The sequence below is a fragment of the Cervus elaphus genome, chromosome 9, assembly GCF_910594005.1.
Source record: "Cervus elaphus chromosome 9, mCerEla1.1, whole genome shotgun sequence".
NCBI lineage: Eukaryota > Metazoa > Chordata > Mammalia > Artiodactyla > Cervidae > Cervus > Cervus elaphus.
Window position 1 is genome coordinate 63,756,754 of NC_057823.1, and position 22,374 is coordinate 63,779,127.

The 22,374-nt window shown below is 43.5% G+C and overlaps 1 protein-coding gene across 3 annotated transcripts in view; it reads left to right on the plus strand.

Moving 5' to 3' along the window:
• SLC36A1 (solute carrier family 36 member 1) overlaps positions 1 to 22,374 on the plus strand; it is a 49,074-nt gene that overhangs the window by 21,131 nt on the left and 5,569 nt on the right. For all 3 annotated transcript variants that reach the window (XM_043913345.1, XM_043913344.1, XM_043913346.1), the window contains 5 exons: positions 1,487 to 1,571; positions 2,263 to 2,481; positions 6,933 to 7,031; positions 10,418 to 10,584; positions 14,075 to 14,244. In XM_043913345.1, coding sequence (XP_043769280.1) covers positions 1,487 to 1,571; positions 2,263 to 2,481; positions 6,933 to 7,031; positions 10,418 to 10,584; positions 14,075 to 14,244 — 740 coding nt within the window. The remainder of the gene's footprint in view (positions 1 to 1,486; positions 1,572 to 2,262; positions 2,482 to 6,932; positions 7,032 to 10,417; positions 10,585 to 14,074; positions 14,245 to 22,374) is intronic.

The window sequence follows — 22,374 nt, forward strand, 5'->3', positions numbered from 1 at the left end:
GCAATGGTACGTTTTGATGTAGAAAAGTGATAACATCAAGGGCTGGATCCTTTTTTTTTTTTTTAATGTTTGTTTATTTGGCTGCATTGGGTCTTAATTGCAGCACTCAGGATCTTCATTGCAGTGCATGGGTTTAGTTGCCCTGGGACATGTGGGATCTTAGTTCTCTGACCAGGAATCGAACCAGAGTCCCCTGCATTGCACAGCAGATTCTTAGCCACTGGACCACCAAGGAAGTTCCTCCCACCTTTTTTTTAAATTGAATCATATTAATGTTCTCCAGAAAAACTCCTTTTTGTGATCATAGGGAGACTTTTACCTTCACACATAGTAAGCGTCCTCCTGTGATGCAGGTTTCTGTAATTCTTTCAGCAAAATAATTTCTGGAGAAGCCAAGTTGCCAAGTGACCCCTGTTGGTTGGTTGGTTGGTGGCTGTCTTTCTTCTCCTTTCTCCTTTCTTTTTCTGCATCTCTGTTTTTTCTCTGTCCTCCTCTCTCTCCCAATCCCTCCCCCTCTTTTTCTTTCCTCCCTTCTTTCCTACATCCCTCCCTCCTTTCCTTCCTTCCTTTAATAAAATTAATGTGTGCTCATGGTAAAAAAAAAAAAAGCAGCAACAACAACTTTTTTTAACAAGATAGAAAAAGATAAAGTGAAGAGTAAAAGTAAAGTCACAGTTGCATGAATATTCTCCTGGAATTTTCTGAGTATGTAAAAACATGTACAAAAAAAAATGTACAGATTCCTCACATTTTTTACACTAATTATCATACTATGCATTCTGACTGGCAACTCAGTGGGATTCTTTTTTTCCTTAAAGGTCTTTAGACCTTCTGTTTCAGCACACGTAGATTTAACACATTCTTTTTACCTGCTGTGTACTGTTCCATCTAAAATGGCCTATAATTTAAGCATTTTCCCTTTGATGACCCATTAGGTTGTCACTAGGTGGTGGTGTTGTAACTGTGCTTCAACCACAGGCTGTTTGGATATATCTCTTTCCATGTCCTTGTGTGAGAGTCAGTTGGCTTTTTGATCCAGGTTATAGAAAGAGACTGTGAAGGGGTCCACTTCTTGGGCTCTTATGCTAAGGGCTCCCTGTAGCTTTAGGACAAACATGATGAAATGGGACAGGCGGGCCATAGGGAAGGGGTAGCCAAGGGACTGGGCAGTGGTCCTTATATGTGTGCTCCACTCCGGCCAGTCCAGTCTCAGGACTGTCTCGGGTCTACCCAACTGTGTGTAGCATTCCTGGCATGCAGCCAGGAATGTGTTCTCAGGAACCACACAGATAGCGCCTCCCTCACCTTCTTCCAGGGCTCTACACCAGTGACACACTTCTCCTCTTAGCAGGGCACACTCATCCTTGTAACCTGATGGGAAGGGTCTGCGATGACTTGGGAGGAAGCAGTCTTCAAACCCCCATCTCTCTGGCTGTCTTACTTTCTATCGTTTGATCTTTTATCTTCCTTCCTTCCCCACCCACAGGCGCATTGTGGACTTCTTCCTAATCATCACACAGCTGGGATTCTGCTGTATCTATTTTGTCTTTCTGGCTGACAACTTTAAACAGGTAGGCCCTAGTGAAAAGAATGGCAAGAGATGAGTGGGCTTTCTGTTTAGGATCCCTCCCAAGCCAATTTTGTTCAGCATGAGAATGAGATCTTAACACTTTACACAGAACAGGGTCAGCGTCGTCTGATTTTATTTAAAGGCCTAGGACATCGAAAAACCTCAAGATGTCTTGCTGTCCTCTGGTCTGTATTTTTTATTATTCATTTATTTATTAATGGCTGTGCTGGGTCTTTGTTGCTGTGCACAGGCTTTCTCTAGTTGCAGCGAGTGGGGGCTGTTCTTTAGTTGTGGCATTCGGGCTTCTTGTTGTGATGGCTTCTCTTGTGGTTCGTGGGCTGTAGAGCACAGACTCAGTAGTTGCAGCGCATGGGTCTGGGTGCCCCGTGGCATGTGGGATCTTCTTGGATCAGGTATCAAACCCATGTCCCCTGTGTTGGCAGGTGAATTATTAACCAGTAGACCACCAGGAAAGTCCTTTCTTGTCTTTAGGTATGATGTGATCAATCCCAGCTCTGACAGTTGGGTTGCTAATGACAATTAGGAAGATCTCTGAAGATGGTTCCATGACCACTGACCTCTTATACGACCTTGTTCACACACTGAGCCTTTAGCCTAGAACCCCTTCCGGTGGGAGGGTCACTGGCCTTTGTCATTGGAGAGGCTGTCTCTGTTTCTCCCCTTCATTCTAGGTGATAGAAACAGCCAATGGGACCACCAGCAACTGCCACAACAACGAGACGGTGATCCTGACGCCCACTATGGACTCGAGACTCTACATGCTTGTGTTCCTGCCGTTCATGGTGCTGCTGGTGTTCGTCAGGAACCTCCGAGCCCTGTCCATCTTCTCCCTGTTGGCCAATATCACCATGGCAGTCAGCCTGGTCATGATCTACCAGTTCACTGTTCAGGTGGGAGCCCAGCCTTCTCACTGTGTCTTATAGATAATCAGAGATACAAAGTGAGGAAGTGAGCATAAATAGGGGTATTACTTACAAGTGGTGTACTTAGATTAGGGTTTCTTAGCATGGGCACTGGTGACGCTTGGGCCGGATAACTCTTTGTTGCGGGGGCTGTCCTATGCATTACGGGGTGCTTGGCAGCATCCTGGTCTCTGCCCACGAGTAGCAACTGCTCCCCAGGTTGTGAAAGCCAAAGTGTTTCTAGATGTCGCCCAGCATCTCCAGGGAGGGCAGAATCACCCCCACTGAGACCGCTAGTGTAGACTTTCTCCCCGTTAGATGATCATATATGATCACTGTATAAGATTGGAAAATACAGAATATGTTAATGATTCTTAAATATTAAATTATAAGATTTATGTTTTTATACTAATAATAGAAGAATCATCTTATGATATAACAAGGAATGTTATATTATTATTTTACCACTCCCATTTTGTGTTTATTTGTCTGAATTCTAAATCTGGTGATCATTCCCCATCACATGGCCCATGTGGGCAGGTCTGTGGGGTGGTGCAGGAGAGGATATCTGTATATGGATGGGTAGAAGATCAGGCTGAGCATCTTATTTTTATATCCATGTTTCCCTTCTATTTCATTTTTTTACCTTTGTATTTTATACTGGAGTGTGGTTGATTAACAATGTTGTGTTAGTTTCAGATGTACAGCAAAGTGATTCAGTTATATATATACATGTGTATTCTTTTTCAAATTCTTCTCCCATTTAGGTTGTTACATACTATTGAGCAGAGTTCCCTCTGCTATACAGTAGGTTCTTATTGGTTATCCACTTTAAATATAGCATTGTGTACCTGTCAGTCCCAAACTCCCTAACTATCCCTCCCCCACCACCCTTTAAAACGATAACTTTAAAGAAAGATTTTTGTTTAGTCGCCAAGTTGTGTCCAACTCTTTGCGACCCCATGGACTGCAGCACTCCAGGCTTCCTTGTCCTTCGTCATCTCCTGATATTGAATATAATTCCCCAAACAACTTATCAATACATACTCATTAAAATACAGAGAACACAAGTACCTATGTGAATCTCCTCCACTCTAGGACCTGCTACATGTATTTTCTAGGTCCTTTGAATGGATTTACCTCCTATATTCCTATGTAGAGAACTATATAAAACAAAAATTGGTTTTGTGTTTTTTAACATAATTTTAAAAATTATTATATATAGTGTTTATCTACCTTAGTTTTTTTCTTTAACAGTGCCGCAGAAAGCTTTCCATGTTGATATATCTGTTTTTACCTCTAAATTTAAAAAAATTATTAAATAGTATCTCAGAGAATAAATGTGCCATAGTTTTGTTGTTTATTTAACCAGTCCCCAGTCAGTGGCCTGTCAATTCATGTATCACCTTAGTGTTATTTCAGTATTATGATAGTATCCTTATGCTTATCTTTTTCTGGACATGTATAAATACTTCTCCATGTATTTATATAATATATGCATACAGAGGAGCTGGTGGTATACTTGCTGGAGAGTATACACTTTAGAATTTTTTATACTGCCAAGTTGCTTTTTCCAAAAGCCATTTACCAATTTTACAGACTCCCTTCCATAGTTCGTAAGCATCCCATGCTAGCCACACTGGACATATCAATCTTTTTAATTTGGGCCAGTCTGACAGGTGGACATTACCTCATTTTCACAGTCTGCGTAACAGTGACCCAGTTACCCACCGATGAGGTTCCCAGGAAAACAGTGGGTCATAAAATGCAGCGACTTTGTATACTGAGGAAATGACATAATGAATTTAGATAAACACTATAGTCAGTGAGCATTCTCTGTGTTTTCCTTCAGGTGGGTGGCAGATACAGACTCTTCTCCTGTAGAATTATTTTCTAAAGCATCAAATAGACAGCTGTCTGTGTTCTATTTTTTTAATGGATTGGAAGGAGGGCCTGTGAACACATGAATGATCATTTCTAGAGAGTTTCTTCCCCTATCTCTGGCCCATTAAGTTAACACAAGGAAGCATCAATAAGTGTATGATTTAATTTTATGATTAGCGATCTCAGTCGGTGCTTAGGACATGCTGCAGTGAAATTTTCAAAGACACAGGAAGTGAGGCCAGTTCACGTAGACACCACATTTAATTTCATACCACTGCAGATAGCTGGGCTGTGGTTGTTGTGATTGGAGGACAGGGATGGAAGTACAGGGTCCATAGCATCTCAGTCCCAGCTGAGAGAAGTGTCTGTCCAGAGGTCTGTCTGTGCCTAGTACAACCTGCGCTTTCGGAAGAGGCAGCCCTGCTGAGGCCTGAGAGTGATTCTGAGCCTGCCTCTGGGCTCAGTGAGGAGGAGTGTTGTGACCCAGGAGTGCTCTCTACTGGGGCTGGAGAGGGGAGAATGTGGTCTGGCTGGGTGGCCAGCAGTTTCTTGTTGACGTGGTACATGGCTAAAGCTGTCCCTCTGGTTGTCTTTGTCACTGCTCTTACTGCTGTCCCATCTTGGTATCTTTCCCTCTGTGTCTTGATAAATCCCCCAGTGTCCAAAGTTCCTGAATTTTTTCCTAACCTTGAGCATTGGAGGGAGTCGCTTGACTCCTTCCACCTGAGCAGGTCTCTTCATCACGTGCATGACAAGTGGTACAGTTCTGAGCAGAGTCCCAGTAAATATTTGGGCTCCCAGTACATGTCCTTAATTTATCACTGCATGTCCTTAATTCTTTATTTTTTTTTATGGCTGTACCTGGAGGCTCAAGGGGATTGAACCCATTCCCTCAGCAGTGAGAATGTGGAGTCCTAACCACTGGACTACCACGGATATCCTTAATTCTGAGACATATTTTTTCACAGTTAATAATGTTCCTAAAATTGGAGTACATCTGGCAATCCTTATGTACATTTAACAGCAATTTCTCAAAAAGCTGTTATAGTTACATGATAATGTGGTGCAAATGAGGAGATAATATGTTGAAAATGACCTGATTTTAATTTGTACGTTTTTTTGCAAATTAAGTTTTTCCATTTAATTGGTTGGGGTATAAGGCAGTAGCCATCATTAAGTATGTGAAATTATAAATTTCTTCTGCTGGTCTCATTCACACCAGTATCCCCAGACCTGTATTTTGAAATTCCCTCTGTGATGTCTCAGCCCAACGTATGACCCTGGGCAGTTTTCAGAAACTCTAGTTATACTATGACTTAGGGAATTAAAGGACAATCTCACCATCATGTTTCATAAAAAAAAAAAAAAAAAAAAATTTACTAGTCTCAGCTTCATTCCAGGAACTGCAGTGCTTCTCATAAAGAGATCTAACTGGTTTCTTAGCAGGGGCTCAGAAAAGAAAGCATTTTAAAAATTCTTCATATTTTAAGGAGACTACAATATCAATATAATTGCTTTGAAATCTTTCAAAGAGAAACCTACTATAGAGACTAATAGGTCTCTTTTTTGTTCTCTCATATTATTCTGTCACGCTGTTAGAACAGGCTCCATAATTATCTAGATACCTCTATAGTTAAATCAGCTTTAAAACATTGTAAAAGGCAGTTTTAAAGACATTTTTAAATCTAAAAGTCAAATTCTGAAAGAATGGCAGCTTTTGTCTCTTGAATCCTGCTCCTTCAATACCAGCTGTCACTGGGGAATCTTGCCGTTGGTCAGCCAGCTAGGTACATTGTACCTGCATGCTATCAGTTGCCTTGGTTTTTATTTGCCTTCTTTTTAAAATGCTGTTTTTGCTATTTTTTCCCCCTTTGTACCAATACTGCTGTCGTGTGCCTGTCAATAATATTTTCCAAGTGCTGATCATAGAATTTTTGAAAAAAGAGAGGAAAGTAGAGGTAAAAGGGAAAAGTACTCATCTAAAAACCTACCACCTTTTCTTCCAGCTGTATCTGTGTGGAATGTTTATGTAATTGTATCATAGTAAATAAATTTTAAAAATATTTTTCTCACTATTATTTCATTAGCAGTTTTTCATGTACTACTTATCCCACTTTGTACTTTTTAAATAGTGCATAATAGTGCAATAGTGTGGTTTAGTTGATGTGCAGTACACTAACAGTACAGATGTTCAGGGACATTTAGGCTTGCTGTTGTTTACCGTTCAAAGGCTTTGCTCAATTTTCTTCATATTTTAATCACCTTTTCCTTGTCAGATTATATTTCTGCGGATGGAATCACCTAGTGAAAGAGTGTGATTCTTTTTATATAGTCTCTAACATTTGCGTTTCCCCAAAGCAAGTAGACTTTTCTTGGCTTGAAGGAAAAATTAGAAAGGCTACACACAACCCCAAATTATCTCTCAGGTGTCATAGTGTCATACTTTTTCCCTTAAGAGAATCTTAGATTTAGGTACAGTTTGGCCTGTCTGATGCTGGGGTTGAAATCATGAATCTCTGTATAGCCTTTGCTCTATTTTGTTTCCTCTCTTTCAGAATATCCCGGACCCCAGCCACCTCCCCTTGGTGGCTTCCTGGAAGACCTACCCTCTGTTCTTTGGCACGGCCATTTTTGCATTTGAAGGCATCGGGATGGTAAGAGATACATCATGATTCTCTGGTGCCCTCGGTGTCCTTAAGGTCCATTTTAAGGAATGCTGAGGAAATGCTCCTAGAAATTATCTTTAAGGTTTATTGGCCATTTAATGAACATTTCAGAGACTCCACTGAAGTTTCCTAGCTCCAGTTTTGTTTCCCTTCAAGCCTGTCTATTGCACACTCATCTCCTGTGTGTGCAGTAAGCAGTGGTGGGTGACAATTTGGAATCCAGGGTCTAGAGCTGGACCAATTTGGGGTTAGGCTCACCTCTGCCAAAGAGTACCTATGTGACCTTGTGCAAGGTCTTGCCTTCTCGGATTCTTCATTGTATGCTTCTGAAAAGCGAGCCTAGTGTTAATAGTTTTTAGGATTAAATGAGACATGTCTAAGGTACTTCACATAATCCCTGACATATGGTGAGCATTCAATAATTTTTATTTTCATTAATAATAGTATTGATATTATCATTAAATCAATAAACATATGAGTGAATTCTCTGCCCTGAAACATTGAGCTGTATTTTCCATGTGTAAACCAATAGTCTTCACTCTTAGCTCAACTCCTCCATCATTGCTGTGATTTCACCAATTTCCCCTAAAGAGAGGAATCTGTCCCTCGGGTATACCTAATTAGATTTTTACTTGTGTTTTTCATAATAAAGGTCCAGATTTCTTTTCTGAAGAAAGCTATTAGCCTAGGGTTTAGGAAATGGGAAGACAGTTCTCCTTTCATGGAGTATCTTTTTGTCCCTATTTGATTGCTCTATCACCTTACACACTTTTTTACAATTAATTTTCAATGGAACTTTACAATGTTTGTTGATTTCTGCCAAACAGCAAAATGAATCAGCTGAACATATACACATACCCTCCCATTTGGACTTCCTTCTCATCAGGTGCACTGTCTAGGTTTTCTTTAAAGTGTATAAGGTGAGCATCCTTATACGCTTTTAAGAAAACCTCAGAGGTGGACATTTTTTGTCACAATTTGAGGAATTGCCTTGGTGGTGTCAATAGAATGTGTTAATAAGACTCTTAACACCATGGGAGAGACTTTTTGAGTGATCATGTGTATGTGACTGTTCTGAGGTTTTAAACCTTCCCTGCTGCTTGCTCTTGGGGCTTCTCATTGCCCAAGAAGAACATCTCATCTTGATTCACAAACATATGGTTTCCCTGCTGCTTAGGCAGAGGCCTGAAGGGGCCCATATTACAGCAGGATAAAGAGCTCCCAAACACTCAGATCTGAAAAGAGGAGGCTGAGTGAATGTGGAAAGATGCCCGGGGACCCTGGGTTCTTAAGGAACATTATGCTGAATTTATCAGCTTTCCCTAACAGCACAGGGCAGAAGTTGTTCTTTGCTTCATTTCATCAGCAGGGGCTCAGATAGAGAGTCATTCTGTTACCATCATTATCTGTTAATTCAAGATTTGTCTGTGTTTTCTCTTTTTAAAATAGATATATGGCTATTTTGACTCTTAGGCCGGATCTGAGGGTTGTTGGGTGTGACCAGGAAAACCTCTGGGCTCATTGAGCTTTCCCGTGCTCTCGTGTTTCTGCACCCCTGGTCCAGACTGGCTGGCCTGGAGGAGATGGGCTCCCTGCCCTCTGGCTCCCAAGACTCCCCATAGAAAGAAACCAAAGAAAAGCTTAGAAACTGTTTCTTGTTGGATTGTGGATCAACTGAAGCTTGAGCCCCTTGATCTGGTGTGGGGAATGCAGAAGGTCGGTTGGAGATGCAGAGCTGTGATGTACCCCGTAGCTGTGGGCCAACAATAGGCTCATGGTGTCTGCTGTCTGCTGGTGTGTCTGGCTGAGACATGCTCTGTCTGGTGGCCAGAGGCGCTTGTGGAAAATGGGCATAATGACAAGATCAAAGACAGGAGGAGGGGCCAGTTAGATGTTGCCCTAAGTTGCTTTTCCTGCAACAGCCCAGCCAGGTGCGGTTGATAGCAGATCATGAAGGTTGTCATAATCAAATTTGGTCTTTTCTCTCTTCCCTGTATGAACCATTCTTCATAAAATGCCTTTCATAATAGTATGGAGGTTCCTCAAAAAACTAAAAGTAGAGTTGCCATATGATCTAATAGTCCCAGTCGTGGGTTATACTTGTCATATATACCCAGACAAAACTATAATTTGAAAAAATACATGCACCCCTATGTTCATAGCAGCACTATTCGCAATAGCCAAGATATGTAAGCAGCCTAAGTGTCCATCAACTGATGAATGGATAATGAATACACACATACATAAACACACACAGGGATATTATTTAACCATTAAAAAGAATGAAATAATGCCATTTGCAGCAACCTGGATGCAACGAGAAATTATTATACTAGGTGAAGTAAATCAGAAAGATAGACTTACATATGGAATCTAAAATGAACATATCATGAAACAAAAACAGACTCACAAATAGAACAGACTTGTGGTTACCGGGGGTGGAGTAGGTGGGGAGTGGGGGAAATGGGGAGTTTGGAATTAGCAAATGCAAATTATTATGTGCAGGATGGATAAACAGCAAGGTCCTACTGTATAGCACAGGGAAGTATATCCTGTGATAAACCATAATGGAAAAGAATGTGAAAAGGAATATGTTAAAGAAAATCCTCTGCTGTGAGGCAGGAGGCTGCAGGGTCAGTGGTTTGAAATAGGAGTCTGAAAACTGGGTTTTATACATCTCCACAAACCTCAGCCTCCAGGATCCTCTATTAAGTCATGCCACCCCTAGCACCTCAGTTTCGCTAAGTTGGAGGTTTCACTTGTCACAGCTAGTGCCCACCCCTTTTGAGGTAAGGAAACAGTTTCTGGGAACTGGAGTGGCAGTTTTCCTTGACCTGCATTTTGCATTCTTGGGACAGGTTAGCAGAGCCATGATCTCCGTCAGGATACAGTTGGCCTGGGCCACCGCTGGGTCTCTTCCTCCTCATGCTGAGTGGGCGTGATGCGAGAGGGCCTGTTGGGGGCTGTGCACCTGCATTCAAGGTGCAAAAGGCACTCCCAACCCGCAGGAGGCAGAGAGCCAGCCTGCAACAGGAGTGCTGGCTTCCGGGCCTGCCCACCATGCCTCTTGGGACTTCCCGCTTACACAGCAGGCTCCAAAGCTCCTCCAGCTGGCAAGCATTGTTATTGTTCAGTTGCTAAGTTGTGTCTAACTCTTTGCGACCCCATGGACTGCAGCATCCCTGTCCTTCACCATCTCCCAGAGTTTGCAAGCATAACGTCTGATGAACACCTTACATTTGTCTGTCTAGTAAAATACAGATGTGCTTTGGGGAAGTTCTGGGGAAAAAAAGAGGGGTTACATTTTTCTGAGAATATTACTTGATTATTGTTATTGACCATTAATGTTGCTTTCTCATCTCTCACTATTCTAGGTTCTGCCCCTTGAAAACAAAATGAAGGATCCTAAGAAATTTTCGCTCATCCTCTACGTAGGAATGACTATCGTCACTGCCCTCTATGTCAGCCTGGGGATTCTGGGTTACCTGCAATTTGGAGCTAACATCCAAGGCAGCATAACCCTCAACCTGCCCAACTGTTGGTATGTAGGGGAGGAGGGAATCCTAGGAGCACTGGTTCTTTTCAAAAAATCAATGAGGGTCATAATGTGTATTTTTCCTCCTCCTTATCTCTTAAATCAGCCCACTTCACTTTAGCCCCTTCTTGCCCCCAGTCCCCAGACTAGCACCATCCCTCCTTGGCTGCCCATCAAGCCTTTTGACTGGTCTCCCTGCCTGAGTCTGACTCTCTCTCATATCTGTTCTTCTCCTGTTACCTGTGGGAGCCATCTAACCCTCAGTCCCGTCATGCAGTCCCCCTGTTGAGAGGGCACAGAAACGTCGCTTAGTTCTTAACGATGAAGAGGAAACCCTTAGATGCAGTGAGGGCCACTCAGGCTCTAGCTCCACCCCCATCTAGCCCCTTCTCAGTGAAGAGGCCTTATACTGGGAGTCACTCTGTTTGAGAAATTCTCTAATGTCTCACCGACTGAAACGTCAAGTCTGGGTCAGTGGCCCTCCTCTCTGCTGCCGCGGGGTCCCATGAGGATCCTGTCCTAGTTCTTACTCCATTGTGTTGTAGTTGTCTGTTTACCTGTGCTGTGCTCTCCCTACATTGTAAGCTTTATTCATTCTACTCCACCCCCCTGGCACAATGCCTGGCATACAATCTAAACCAAGTGAAAAATTTTTGAACACAAAGGGAGGACTAAGTGCTGAGACTATGAGGCATTTATAAATGAGGAGAGCTTACCAGGAAGCCACTGGAGCCCAGAGGATAGAGGTGATTTGCCATGTCCCAGCTCTCTATAGCCTTGGACAGGTCACAGCTTCCCACTGCCTCAGTTCCCTCTTTCTGGGAACTAAGACTAGTTATTTCTGTCAGAATGGTCATGCAGATCAAGTAACATGCGTGATCGTGGGACTACCGCACTGGCACTATGGAGAAGTAGGATGGTCCTGAGCTTTGTACTTTGGATGAGTCATTCTGATAGAGACAGATGCCTTGTGGATTGATTGATTCACTGACTGATGGTGCCACTTCTCCCAGGAGATCTGAGCCCAGAAGGGTCAAGCGTCCCCAGTCCACTGACCTCGAACCATGACAGATACACAAGGAGAGAGGAGGGCAAACTTGCCTGGTCCCCAGCTTCTGCTGTGCCTGTTCCAAGACTGTCACTTGCTCCATGTGCAGGTACAGGTGGAGCCTGTCACCATGGGCTAGGAGCCCTTCTGTATCTCACTTTCCCTAAGTCATGATTGCTGTGTTGCAGAGAAACACCAAGACATACTGAAATCCTTCCTGGAAAGGTAAATGTCAAGAGGGTGTGTCCTGAGCAGCAATTCTTTTTGGAAGATTAAAATTTCATTGCAGACAGCAGCCGTGAGCAGATGCTGTAAAGCTTATCGAATGCCCTAGGGATCAGAATAACCTTTCAGGTCGGCCTGGTTTTAGAGGTCTGATAGGTGAGGCGTTGTACAAGGACAGACTGAGGAAATTGAGAAAAATATTTTTTCAGTAGGATCAGTGTTTAATACTGGTCACCCTGTTGAACAGACAAGTGGCAACCCTGAAGTGGGCTGTTTCCTCCCAAAAGTCTTTCTCTTTCCCTGTAGTGCCTGCTTTTCAATTTCCAAATACTCATGCCCTTTCAAAAGAGAAGAGTCAAGTAGTAGCTCAGCATAACTGAAGATAAATGGATCAAGAGCAGCAGAAGCTTCTTTCCTCTGGTGTTTCCACCCCAGCTCCCCTAGTCTTTCTGCCTCCCTTCGGGTATGATTTATTTGGCTGTCCCAGCAGGTGGCTATCCTGAATCTAGACTTCCCAGCACTCCAGAAGGCTTTGGGGCTGCACTGATTTAATTATAGAGCTGCCAGCTGGTTTTTTCCCGAAGGGTTTTTAATTTTGCATTTTTGGAGCAAAAGACCTTTTGTCAATCTCAGTGTCTCCCAGGGTGTTCTCCTGCTTGTAGCATTAGAACATCTTCTAGGTATTACATTCAACCACAGAGAAAGTCCGTGCACACCATGAACAGTATAATAACTTTTTAAAAAAAGTCTTTATTGAATTTTTACAATATTGCTTCTGTTTTATGTTTTGGTTTTTTGGCCCTGAGGCATATGGGAATTTAGCTCCCCGACCAGGGATTGAGCCCACGTCCTCTGCACTGGAAGGTGAAGTCTTAACCTCTGGACCACCAGGAAGTCCCTATAATCACCACTTTTAAGTAGATTTCCAGCAAGGGAGGGAGGCCCCAGTTTCTTGCTAGTAATGCATGAGGGTCTTCTTTGAAGTGAAACTTTGCTTAGGGGCAGGATGGCCTTCTCTTTAATGAGCATGTCAAATCTGAATACTTACTGATCAGACCTTTCTTCTACTCTTCACTGTCCTAGGTCTGGGATAAGATAGACGTGTCCTGTGGTAGGTTAGCAGTCTCTCTGAGAAGCCTCCCATGAAGCAGTGGTAGGATAGTAGCCAGCCCTAGTGGGATGGAAAGATGGCTTTTGTTCCTGCCTATTCATTCTGATTTTAGGGAGCACTGAGTTGGATGGGAAGGATATGAAAGGCTTGTTGCATTTGAATTGTATTTTTTTCCTGCTGTTTACTCCTTTTTTTTTTTCTTGCTTTTTAAAAATGTTTTTGTTTTTTAATTTTTACAATGTCTTGTTGGTCCCTGTTTTTATTTGTTAAAGGCTATATGCCATGGAAAAGATACCAAATGTTCAAAGGGCATACAGAAAATATTAGGTTTCCTCTTGCCTCTTCAGGACCCCTGTTTTACAATTTTCCATTTCAGAGGTGATCATTATCAATTTCTTGTGTTTCCTCCTCAAGATACTTGGCATATATAGGAATGTCGCATGTATGTGTGTCTGAAAGGGAGTGTTTTTCCTTCTTTTTCCTTTTTTAGACAGTGGGTACCGTACTGTCAACACTGTTCTGCTTCATGCTTTTCTTCACTTCATTGTATGTCATGGAGGTAGTTTCGTATCAGCACCGGAGTTCTTTCTCCTACTTTTTAACACTTCTGTGGGAATGCCAGTTTTCCCAGGTGGCGCTAGCGGTAAAGAATCCACCTGCCAATCCAGGAGATGCAAGTGACATGGTTTGGATCCCTGAGTCGGGAAGATACCCTGGAGTAGAAAATGGCAACCCACTCCAGTTTCTTGCCTGGAAAATTCCATGGGCAGAGGAACCTGGCAGGCTACAATCCATGGGGTCACAAAGAGTCAGACATGTCTGAGCACATCGGGGTGCCATGATTTATTTAACCCTACCGATTAACATTGGAACTCTTTTTAATCTTTCAGACTTAGAGCTGCAGCGAAATATTTTTACTGTAAGTTTATGTGTGCATGTACAAGTATACCTATAGGATAAATCCCTAGACCTGAAATTGCTCATCCAAAGGAGACATGCGTTTGTAACTTGGAGAGATATGGCCAAATCACCACAGGGCCATCTTGCACTCTCACTGCTGGGTGTGTGAGTGTGCACAGCTGGCTCTGAGTGTGTCTCGATTCTCTCTGCAGGCTGTACCAGTCAGTTAAGCTGCTGTACTCCATCGGCATCTTCTTCACCTACGCCCTCCAGTTCTACGTCCCAGCTGAGATCATCATCCCCTTCTTTGTGGCCCGTGGCCCTGAGCATTGCGAGCTGGTGATAGATCTCTCCGTGCGCACCATGCTGGTCTGTCTGACGTGTGAGTAGAAGACAAGACCTTGTCTGTTTTCTCCTCAGAGGGCACCCAGTCCCCAGGGCTTTTGTGAGAGAGGGCTTGTGTCATAGCCAGTGTTGTGTGAGCAGGGAACTTGGGGCGCTGTCCCAGCATCAGAGTTGAGGCATGTCTGTGGAGGGACTGAATTGATTGTAGACATGCTCTAAAGGATACAGGAATGGGAATGGTGGTTTCTTTATAGAGACAGCCTAAAATGTAATGGCAGTGGTCATGATGCTTACTAAACGGGTGCAATTATTATTCTGTATGAAATATGGCAACAGTTTAAAAAAGATCCATTTAACACACATGCATAATGAGTACTGTAAGTTCTTTGATAGCAGGTGTATGTTTGTTTATTTCAAATAATCATGTTTCCAGGGTGACAGTCTATTCCTTGGATTGCATTTTGAGACTGCTTGATACTATTCTAGATACTTTTGGATGGTGGTCTCACTAAAATCTGTTTCTTAGAAAATTTCTGTTGACTACCTTAGGTGTTTGCTTTATCACTTTGTGTTTAATTCCTCTCTTCTGACCACATACCTGGGAGTGTGAGCTGAGAGACGAGATAGAGCCTTATTTGTTCTTGGTTAAAACTGGTATAATTCAAAAATAAATTATTTTTTTGAAGCTCCTGTGAGGTTGATAAAATAATTCTTGAATAAATTGGTCTATAATATCTAATTTAAATTTTAAGGGATTTGCAGTTTCTTTCCAAATTGAAATGCTTGAATCATAGATGTCTCTTTTTGGCCATGGTTAGTTTTTTGTTTTTTTTTTTAACTTTTACTCTTTTGGGAAAAGAGACATCTTTGCTTATCGTATTGGAACTTTCCTTAAAGTATGCAGTCCAAGCCTCTGTCTTTGGAATAAAGCTGATCTGTATTTCTTTTAATAGGTTTTTTTTTTTAAGTTATTTTTTAATTGGAGGAAAGTTGTTTTACAACGTAGTATTGGTTTCTGGTTGCAACAACACAAATCAACCATGATTATATATATATATATATATATCCCTTCCCTCTTGAGCCTCCCTCCCCTCCTCCCACCCTACCCATCTAGGTCATCACAGAACGCCAGGCTGGGCTCCCTGTGTTATATAGCAACTTCTCACCAGCTGTTTTACACATGATGGTGTATATATGTCAATGCTACTTTCTGCATTCATCCCACTCTCTCCCTCCCCAGCTGTGTCCACAAGTCTGTTCGCTACTTCTGCATCTCCATTCCTTTGCTGCAGACAGGTTCATCAGTACCATCTTTCTAGATTCCATGTGTATGTGTTAATATACAATATTTGTTCATTGGACCAGAATGGAGTGTTTTAGGGATAAATGATGTGATAGTTGTCTAACGTGTGCTCATAGTCTGGAAAGTTTGAAATTACTTCATTGGTTGACTGTTAGCAAGAGCAGGGCAAGCAAGAGGCTGTCATCCTTTCCTTCCACCCAAGTAGATGTGGGGAGCAGACTGGCGCCCATCCCAGGATGGCTCTCCCCCAGCCACCCACAGGTACCTTCCTGATGTTATTTCTAGGGCAGTGGGTGGAAGTTCTGTGTCCCAGGTATGCATGGAAGGAGCTCACTGGAGCTGAGAACTGAAGACCTTCCTATTTAATCTTGGGCAGCTCTCCTGCTGAGGCGTTCTTATAGGCTGGACCTGGGTAGCAGAGCGCACACCTTGGTTTCACCAGCCCCAGAAAGCTGATGGCAACCAAGAATCTGCTTCTCATATTCTTCACTGTACAGCCCTTTGGCTATCTCCTTAGACCAGCCTGGAAAACAGCCAACTGCCTGCAGGCCACTGCTGCCGCAAAGCGTTTGAAAGGAAGGAATGTGCTGGGTGCAGCTTTGACTCTTCAGTAAAGCACCTGAATGTGTGATAAGATCAGAGGCTTGTACTCTCCTAGATTTTACTGTTGTCTCTTGCCGGCAACCCTGGAGGCTTTGATCAAGCATGTATGTTTCCTGTACAGAGGAATTAGATCTGGGTGTTGAGGAGACAGCACCCATGTGCACGGTGTTCATAATGTCACCTCTAAGGCCCCGACTCTTGAAGTCCAAGGGGCACTAGAAGAAAGGATACGGATAGCTCAAATAATGGGCTTTGTTTCCGAGTGGTTCCTATAGAGAAAATAGGTCTGTGTGTACATGTGTTGTCCCTGCTGGAGGAGCTGGGGCACTGAGCTGGCCCTGGCTCCTCTCACCACCCCATTTTCTTCTCAAGCTTGGCTCAGCTTCTGGTAGCATATGTCTCTCTTCCTGCCAGGCTCCTCTCTGCTGCACCCCACAGGAGCCAGCAATCCTGACTCACAGACCTCATGCTGTCCTTAGATGCCTCTCGGTTTTCACTTCGATTTTCCTGGCTCCGTCTGTGGGTCTCACCTCCCTTCTGCAGTGTGATGCTCAGAGGATATGAGCTGCTTTTGGTCTTCAAGCACATTGGGCTGTTTTCCCCTTCTCCTGTGATCTCTCATGACTTGATCTTGCATTGTCATCCTATTAAAGGGCACAGCCCCTTCATCTCTTGAGTGCTCAGCCTCCCTTGCCTTCCCTGGAGACTTTGAAGTTATTGTGGGATTCAGGAGTGGCATTTTACTGTAGCACCAACTTAATTGCATTTATCTGAGTTCATTTTGTTTTTGTATCTCTGTAACTTCAGATTCTTTGGCTGAAGGTTAATTGGTATATGATCTTAGATCTTTGATGTAACTGATTGTTTTCATTTACACCCATAAATTTTAATGGCAGCTTGTTTTATTGTTATTTGGGCTATTTTCTTGTTTTCTCCCCAACTTTCTCTCCACCTCCTAACTCTCTATCCCAAAGGGAAGCAGGAAAATCTGGTTCAGCCTCATTTTTTTTTTCCACTTAGAATTCAACTTTCTTACCACTCTTCCCCATCTGCCAAAGATGACCATGTCTACTTTTTTGATGCTTTATTTCACACTGTTGGAGAGGAAAGGAAGGAAAAATATGCATGTCAGAGATTGGTACTCATTTTGTTAAAATTTCATGTGGGACAGTAGTTTCTTCCAGCCCGTATGTTTGGCCATGCAGACCTAGCAGATCACCTTATGTCCAGACCTTGTGTAGAGGAGAGACTGGGAGAGGCTGCTCCACTTGAAAGAGGCCGGAGATGTACAAAGAGTAGTTTCTTTGGATTTCTTGAGGCACTAACCTGTCCTCCAGTGGTTTGAACTGATTTGCTGTGGCATTTGCCACATGACACATTTTATTTTATTATGAGAATGTCATAAACCTGTTATTGAAGACCAGAATAACAGTACAACCATCTCAGTTAAGATATGTATCACAGCCTGGAATATAAAGCAGTCCAAGCAGCCAGACTGTTTAAAGAATGAAGCTTCCAGGTCCAAACAAAGTGGCTTTCTCCACCGCTTTTAGCCTCCCACACATCTCGGTCTTGCAGCTACGAAGAAAAAGAGCAGCAGCACTAACTAGGCTCTGAGCCCCCATCCCCACCGCGGGGACGGTCATGAGGCCTCAGTTTCTTCATCTGTAAGATGTGAAAGGGATCCCCTCACTTCATGTCTAAAACTCTGTGATTCTGCACTAGTAGTTTGAGCTTGATTTTAAATTTCTACCAAAATATTGCTCCAAAAAAAGTGAATGTAATAAAAGATTTGAAGATTGTCTAGATTTAGAGTAAGTGAAAAAGAAATTCGCAATATCCCCGTGACTTAAAATAATTTTTTTGCATTTTATCTTGTGTGTTAATCCCCTTGGGAACTTTTTATAAATAATTGCAGTCCTCATATACATGTAACTTTGTCTTTGGCATTTTGTTTAAAATTGTCTCATGACTATACATATCCTTTATAAATATTTTTTATGACCGCATGATATTCCATTTTACTGGTAGTTCGTGTTTAGTAAACTACTCCTTTAACACTGGACATGTAGGATGTTTCCCTTGTTTTTGTATTATTTTAAAAATTTGTACTCCCCCTAAATGAAATTATACATTCTGTCCAAGACTGTTAGTAATTTTAAAGACAGATTTCCAGCCGTTTGAGAGTCACACAGGTGAGCTTCCCCTACACTGATGGTAATAAACAGCAGTAAGCACTTCTGGACACAGGAGCTGTAAGTGTCCAAGGGCTTTCTGTCAGTGTGTTTGTCTCTTAAGTGCTTTCTCTGGTCTTGTGTGTAAGTCAACTCTTTCTGTTGTGGTCTAAAACCACAGGCTCAGAATTCCAGTCAGTTCCTTCTCTGAACATGGCCGTTGGCCTGCTGCTGCTTCAGCAGTTAAAAGATCACATTTTCCGTGTCTCTTAACCCAAAGGGAAGATGTTTCACAATACCATTGGAGCCCTCTTGATTAACCATGTGATCTGTTAGTCCTCAGGGCCCACAGCTAAGCTGTTCACATCATAGCTAGGCTGCTGCAGGGGGCTGGGGAACTGCCAGTGGGGAGTGTGCTATCTTGGACCCTCTTTGTACGAGATGCTCTTTCTGTGGGGGAGTACGGAGATGGTTCCTGGAGGAGGGCATGGCAACCCACTCCAGTAGTCTTGACGGGAGAATTCCCATCGACAGAGAAGTCTGGTGGGCTGCAGTCCCTGAGGTTGCAAAGACTTAGACGCAACTGAGCGACTAAGCACTGCACAGCATGGGGAGCGGGTTCCCAGCTGGCTGCTGCCTAGGGTCTCTACCTTCTTGGATTTCTCTTAAGAGCTTTAACTCATTGAGTAAAGATATTCAGTGTTAGAAGAGGTTTTAGTTGCTCCCATATCTTTCCTGAGTACCTGATTCCCATCTCTGGAATTAGTGAAATCTAGTTTGCCTGGGCAGGGAAGCCTGGTGTGCCTCAGTCCCTGGGATCGCAAAGAGCTGGACATGACTGAGTGACTGAACTGACCTGAGTTTGCCTGGTGTTTGGTAAACAGAGGCCTTGGTTATTAGGCCCTCCGTTTGGGTCTCTCTCCCTTCCTCCTCCCCCAGCATATTAACTAATGGGAAGTTCATTCTTCCTGCCTTCTCCCCTCATTATGTTTCTCCAGTGTCGGGCTGCATTTAGGGTTCAGCTGTGTATCCGGTCAAGCTAGGACAGGAGGAGGGTCCTCCCTTTGCAGCCCTGTGGTCCTGGTTTTTTAAAGTTTTGCCCTTTAAAAAATACCTCTATTAAGGACATTTGTGTTAAACATGCTTATCTTGTATATCGGTAGTCAAATCAAGAACAAGTTTTCAGGCTGCTATTTTAAAGTCATGATGAAATGGAACATTTCCATCCAGTCTGAGAAAAGATTCTGATCTCGCAAGCTTCTGTTTCTTTCTGTTTTCACTTAATTCTGTTTTCACTTAATTTTTATCAGAGTGGAGCACATGTGACTTCACTTAGCTCATATCATGAAGTACCCATCTGTCCTCCAGGCTAATATGCAAGAGGAAAGGAGAGGACAGACCCTCAGCACTGGGAGGGGCTGTGCAGGTCCTCTGACTTGTCTGCTCCAGGGACTTATTGTCTCAGCACAAATGCCTGCTTTCTCTTCAGTGGTTGGAGCATCCTGGGACCAGGAGGAATAACTCATACTTCCTTTAGTAGTACAAAACCAGAGTGACTTGGTGGTTTAGTAGCTGAGTTGTGTCCAACTCTTTGTGATACCATGGACTGTAGCCCGCCAGGCTTCTTTGTCCATTGAATTCTCCAGGCAAGAATACTGGAGTGGGTTGCCCTTTCTCCAGGGGATCTTCCCAACCCAGGGATTGAACCTGGGTCTCCTGCATTGCAGACGGATTCATTACCAACTGAACCACCAGGGAAGCCCTAGTCGGGGGCAGGGGAGCTAGAAGTTACATTTTTGGCCCAACCACATCTTCTAAGATGGAATCCTGTCAGTCAGCTGTACCACTCTGGAGCAGCACATGGTACTTCCCAGGTGACAGTGAATTGAGGGACCTATTCCAGAACACATTGCCAAGTGACTAAATCTGCGTTGTGCAGTTCCTTAAAATTTCAGAGTCAAGTGCAATGCAAGTGATCATCCAGTGTTAATGAAGTCACCTTACTCCATAGTAAATGAACTGAGGCTCAGAATGGGAGCCACACCCCAGGTCACATACAGCTTGCTCCTGAGCAGGGATGGGTAATGCTGTTAGCCAGCATTTATGAGGCCTTTGTTATGTGTGTAGTACTCCAGGTTCTTTACCTGAATGATCTCATTTGACCATCCCTATTTAGCAGTAGGGAAGATGTCTTAACTAGGTTAAGTAACTGACTGGTCAGTGGTAGATTGTAGCCTGGGTTCTGAGTCCAGACCCTTAACCACACTCTTATACCAGCCTCTCCGAGGCTCAGATGTGATGACTGCCTCAGCTGTTTCTATCCCACTGCTCACCTGAACTGAAACATCTGGAGCCACCACTGTGTGGTTAAACATTAGGCAGAGAGAGACCCAGACCCCAGAGAGGGCAAGTGTCTTACTCCAGGTCACATAGCAGATCAACTCTTCTTGTCTTAGGTTTTCCGTGATGAGAGCATCATTTTGTCATCAACCTACAAACACTTCCAACTTTCCTCCAAACTCAACCCTGACGATTTGAGGGACATCATCAGCTCTATTTAGAAATAGCTGAAGGCTGAAACAGACTATTTTAAACTTGCAGAGCAAGTTCAAAGCTTATACCTTTGGTAGACTCTGAAGGCTTCAGAACAGTGAGGGTATTCAGATATAATTGCCGTGACGGTTGAATGTAGAAGAAAGAAAGAGGAAGGGATCGCCCTGGAGCTGTAAAACCCTGGGCAGCATAGGCAGATCTGAAACTCATTTTCCTTGTACCTCCTTTTGTTATCAGGCTTCAAAATCCTTGTCTGGAGTCCTCTGAAAAGCAGAGGGGTCAGGGCTGACCTGTACTGGATTTTCTCATGATTGTGGTGTGTCTCTGGGAAAGTTAATACGGTATCTGAACCCCTCAGTTCTTCACAGACAGGATCTATCTGCTGATCAGCCAGATCCCCTCCTCCTGCTCATACCATTCTGTATTTTCTTGATCATCAGGTCTATGATGTTACTGAATCAGGGGCTTGAGCCATAGTTCCAGTTCTGTCACTTTCTATCATGTAAATTCTTCAGGGCTGTCTTTCCACGGAGACAGGCTGTGGAGGTCTATGCCCATGGAGCGGAGGTGAATTCAGCTCAGTGAGTCGTTGTTTCCCAGTGCCGTCTGCTAGACAGTAGACGTTCTGTATGATGGGAGTGCTCCGGGTCTGTGCTGTCCGGGATAGTAGCCACGGGGCACAGGTGGTAGTTGAGTCCTTGCAGTGTGGCCAGTGTGACTGGGGGACCGAGTGCATTCAGATTCGGATAGCTAGTGACAGTGGCATTATTGTATAGCTGCAGAGTGAGTGAATGTGAGACGGGTGATGTGGCTCTGCTCATCCCAGTTCCCAGCCTGCCTCTTGCCTTCCCGCATGGAGTGGTGTTCCAGGCAAAAAAGTGAGTGTTTCTCTTAAAACCTGGCCTCTAAATGTAGCCCACTGCTCACCCAAAGAAGCAGCAGTCGATTCCGATAGTCCATTTGGAGGGTATAGTCGGCTGCACGGGATTGAGACGTTCTGGCTTCTCACCACTGTGATGCCTTCCTCAGAGCAATTGGACTTCGCTTCTGCTTTATGAATGAATGTAGAACTGAAACCCTCCAGTATGAGTCTACTGTGTCCAGTGAGAGTCTCTTGTAGTGATCAGGGAAGAGATAGATTTGCCTTGGATTACTGTCTCAATGCTCAGAACTTGCCTTGGATTACTGTCTCAATGCTCAGAACTTCGCTTCTGCTTTATGAAATGAATGTAGAACTGAAACCCTCCAGTATGAGTCTACTGTGTCCAGTGAGAGTCTCTTATAGTGATCAGGGAGGAGATAGATTTGCCTTGGATTACTGTCTCAATGCTCAGAACTTGCCTTGGATTACTGTCTCAATGCTCAGAACTTCGCTTCTGCTTTATGAAATGAATGTAGAACTGAAACCCTCCAGTATGAGTCTACTGTGTCCAGTGAGAGTCTCTTATAGTGATCAGGGAGGAGATAGATTTGCCTTGGATTACTGTCTCAATGCTCAGAACTGCTGGCCAGAGCCCAGCAGCAGAGAAGACGA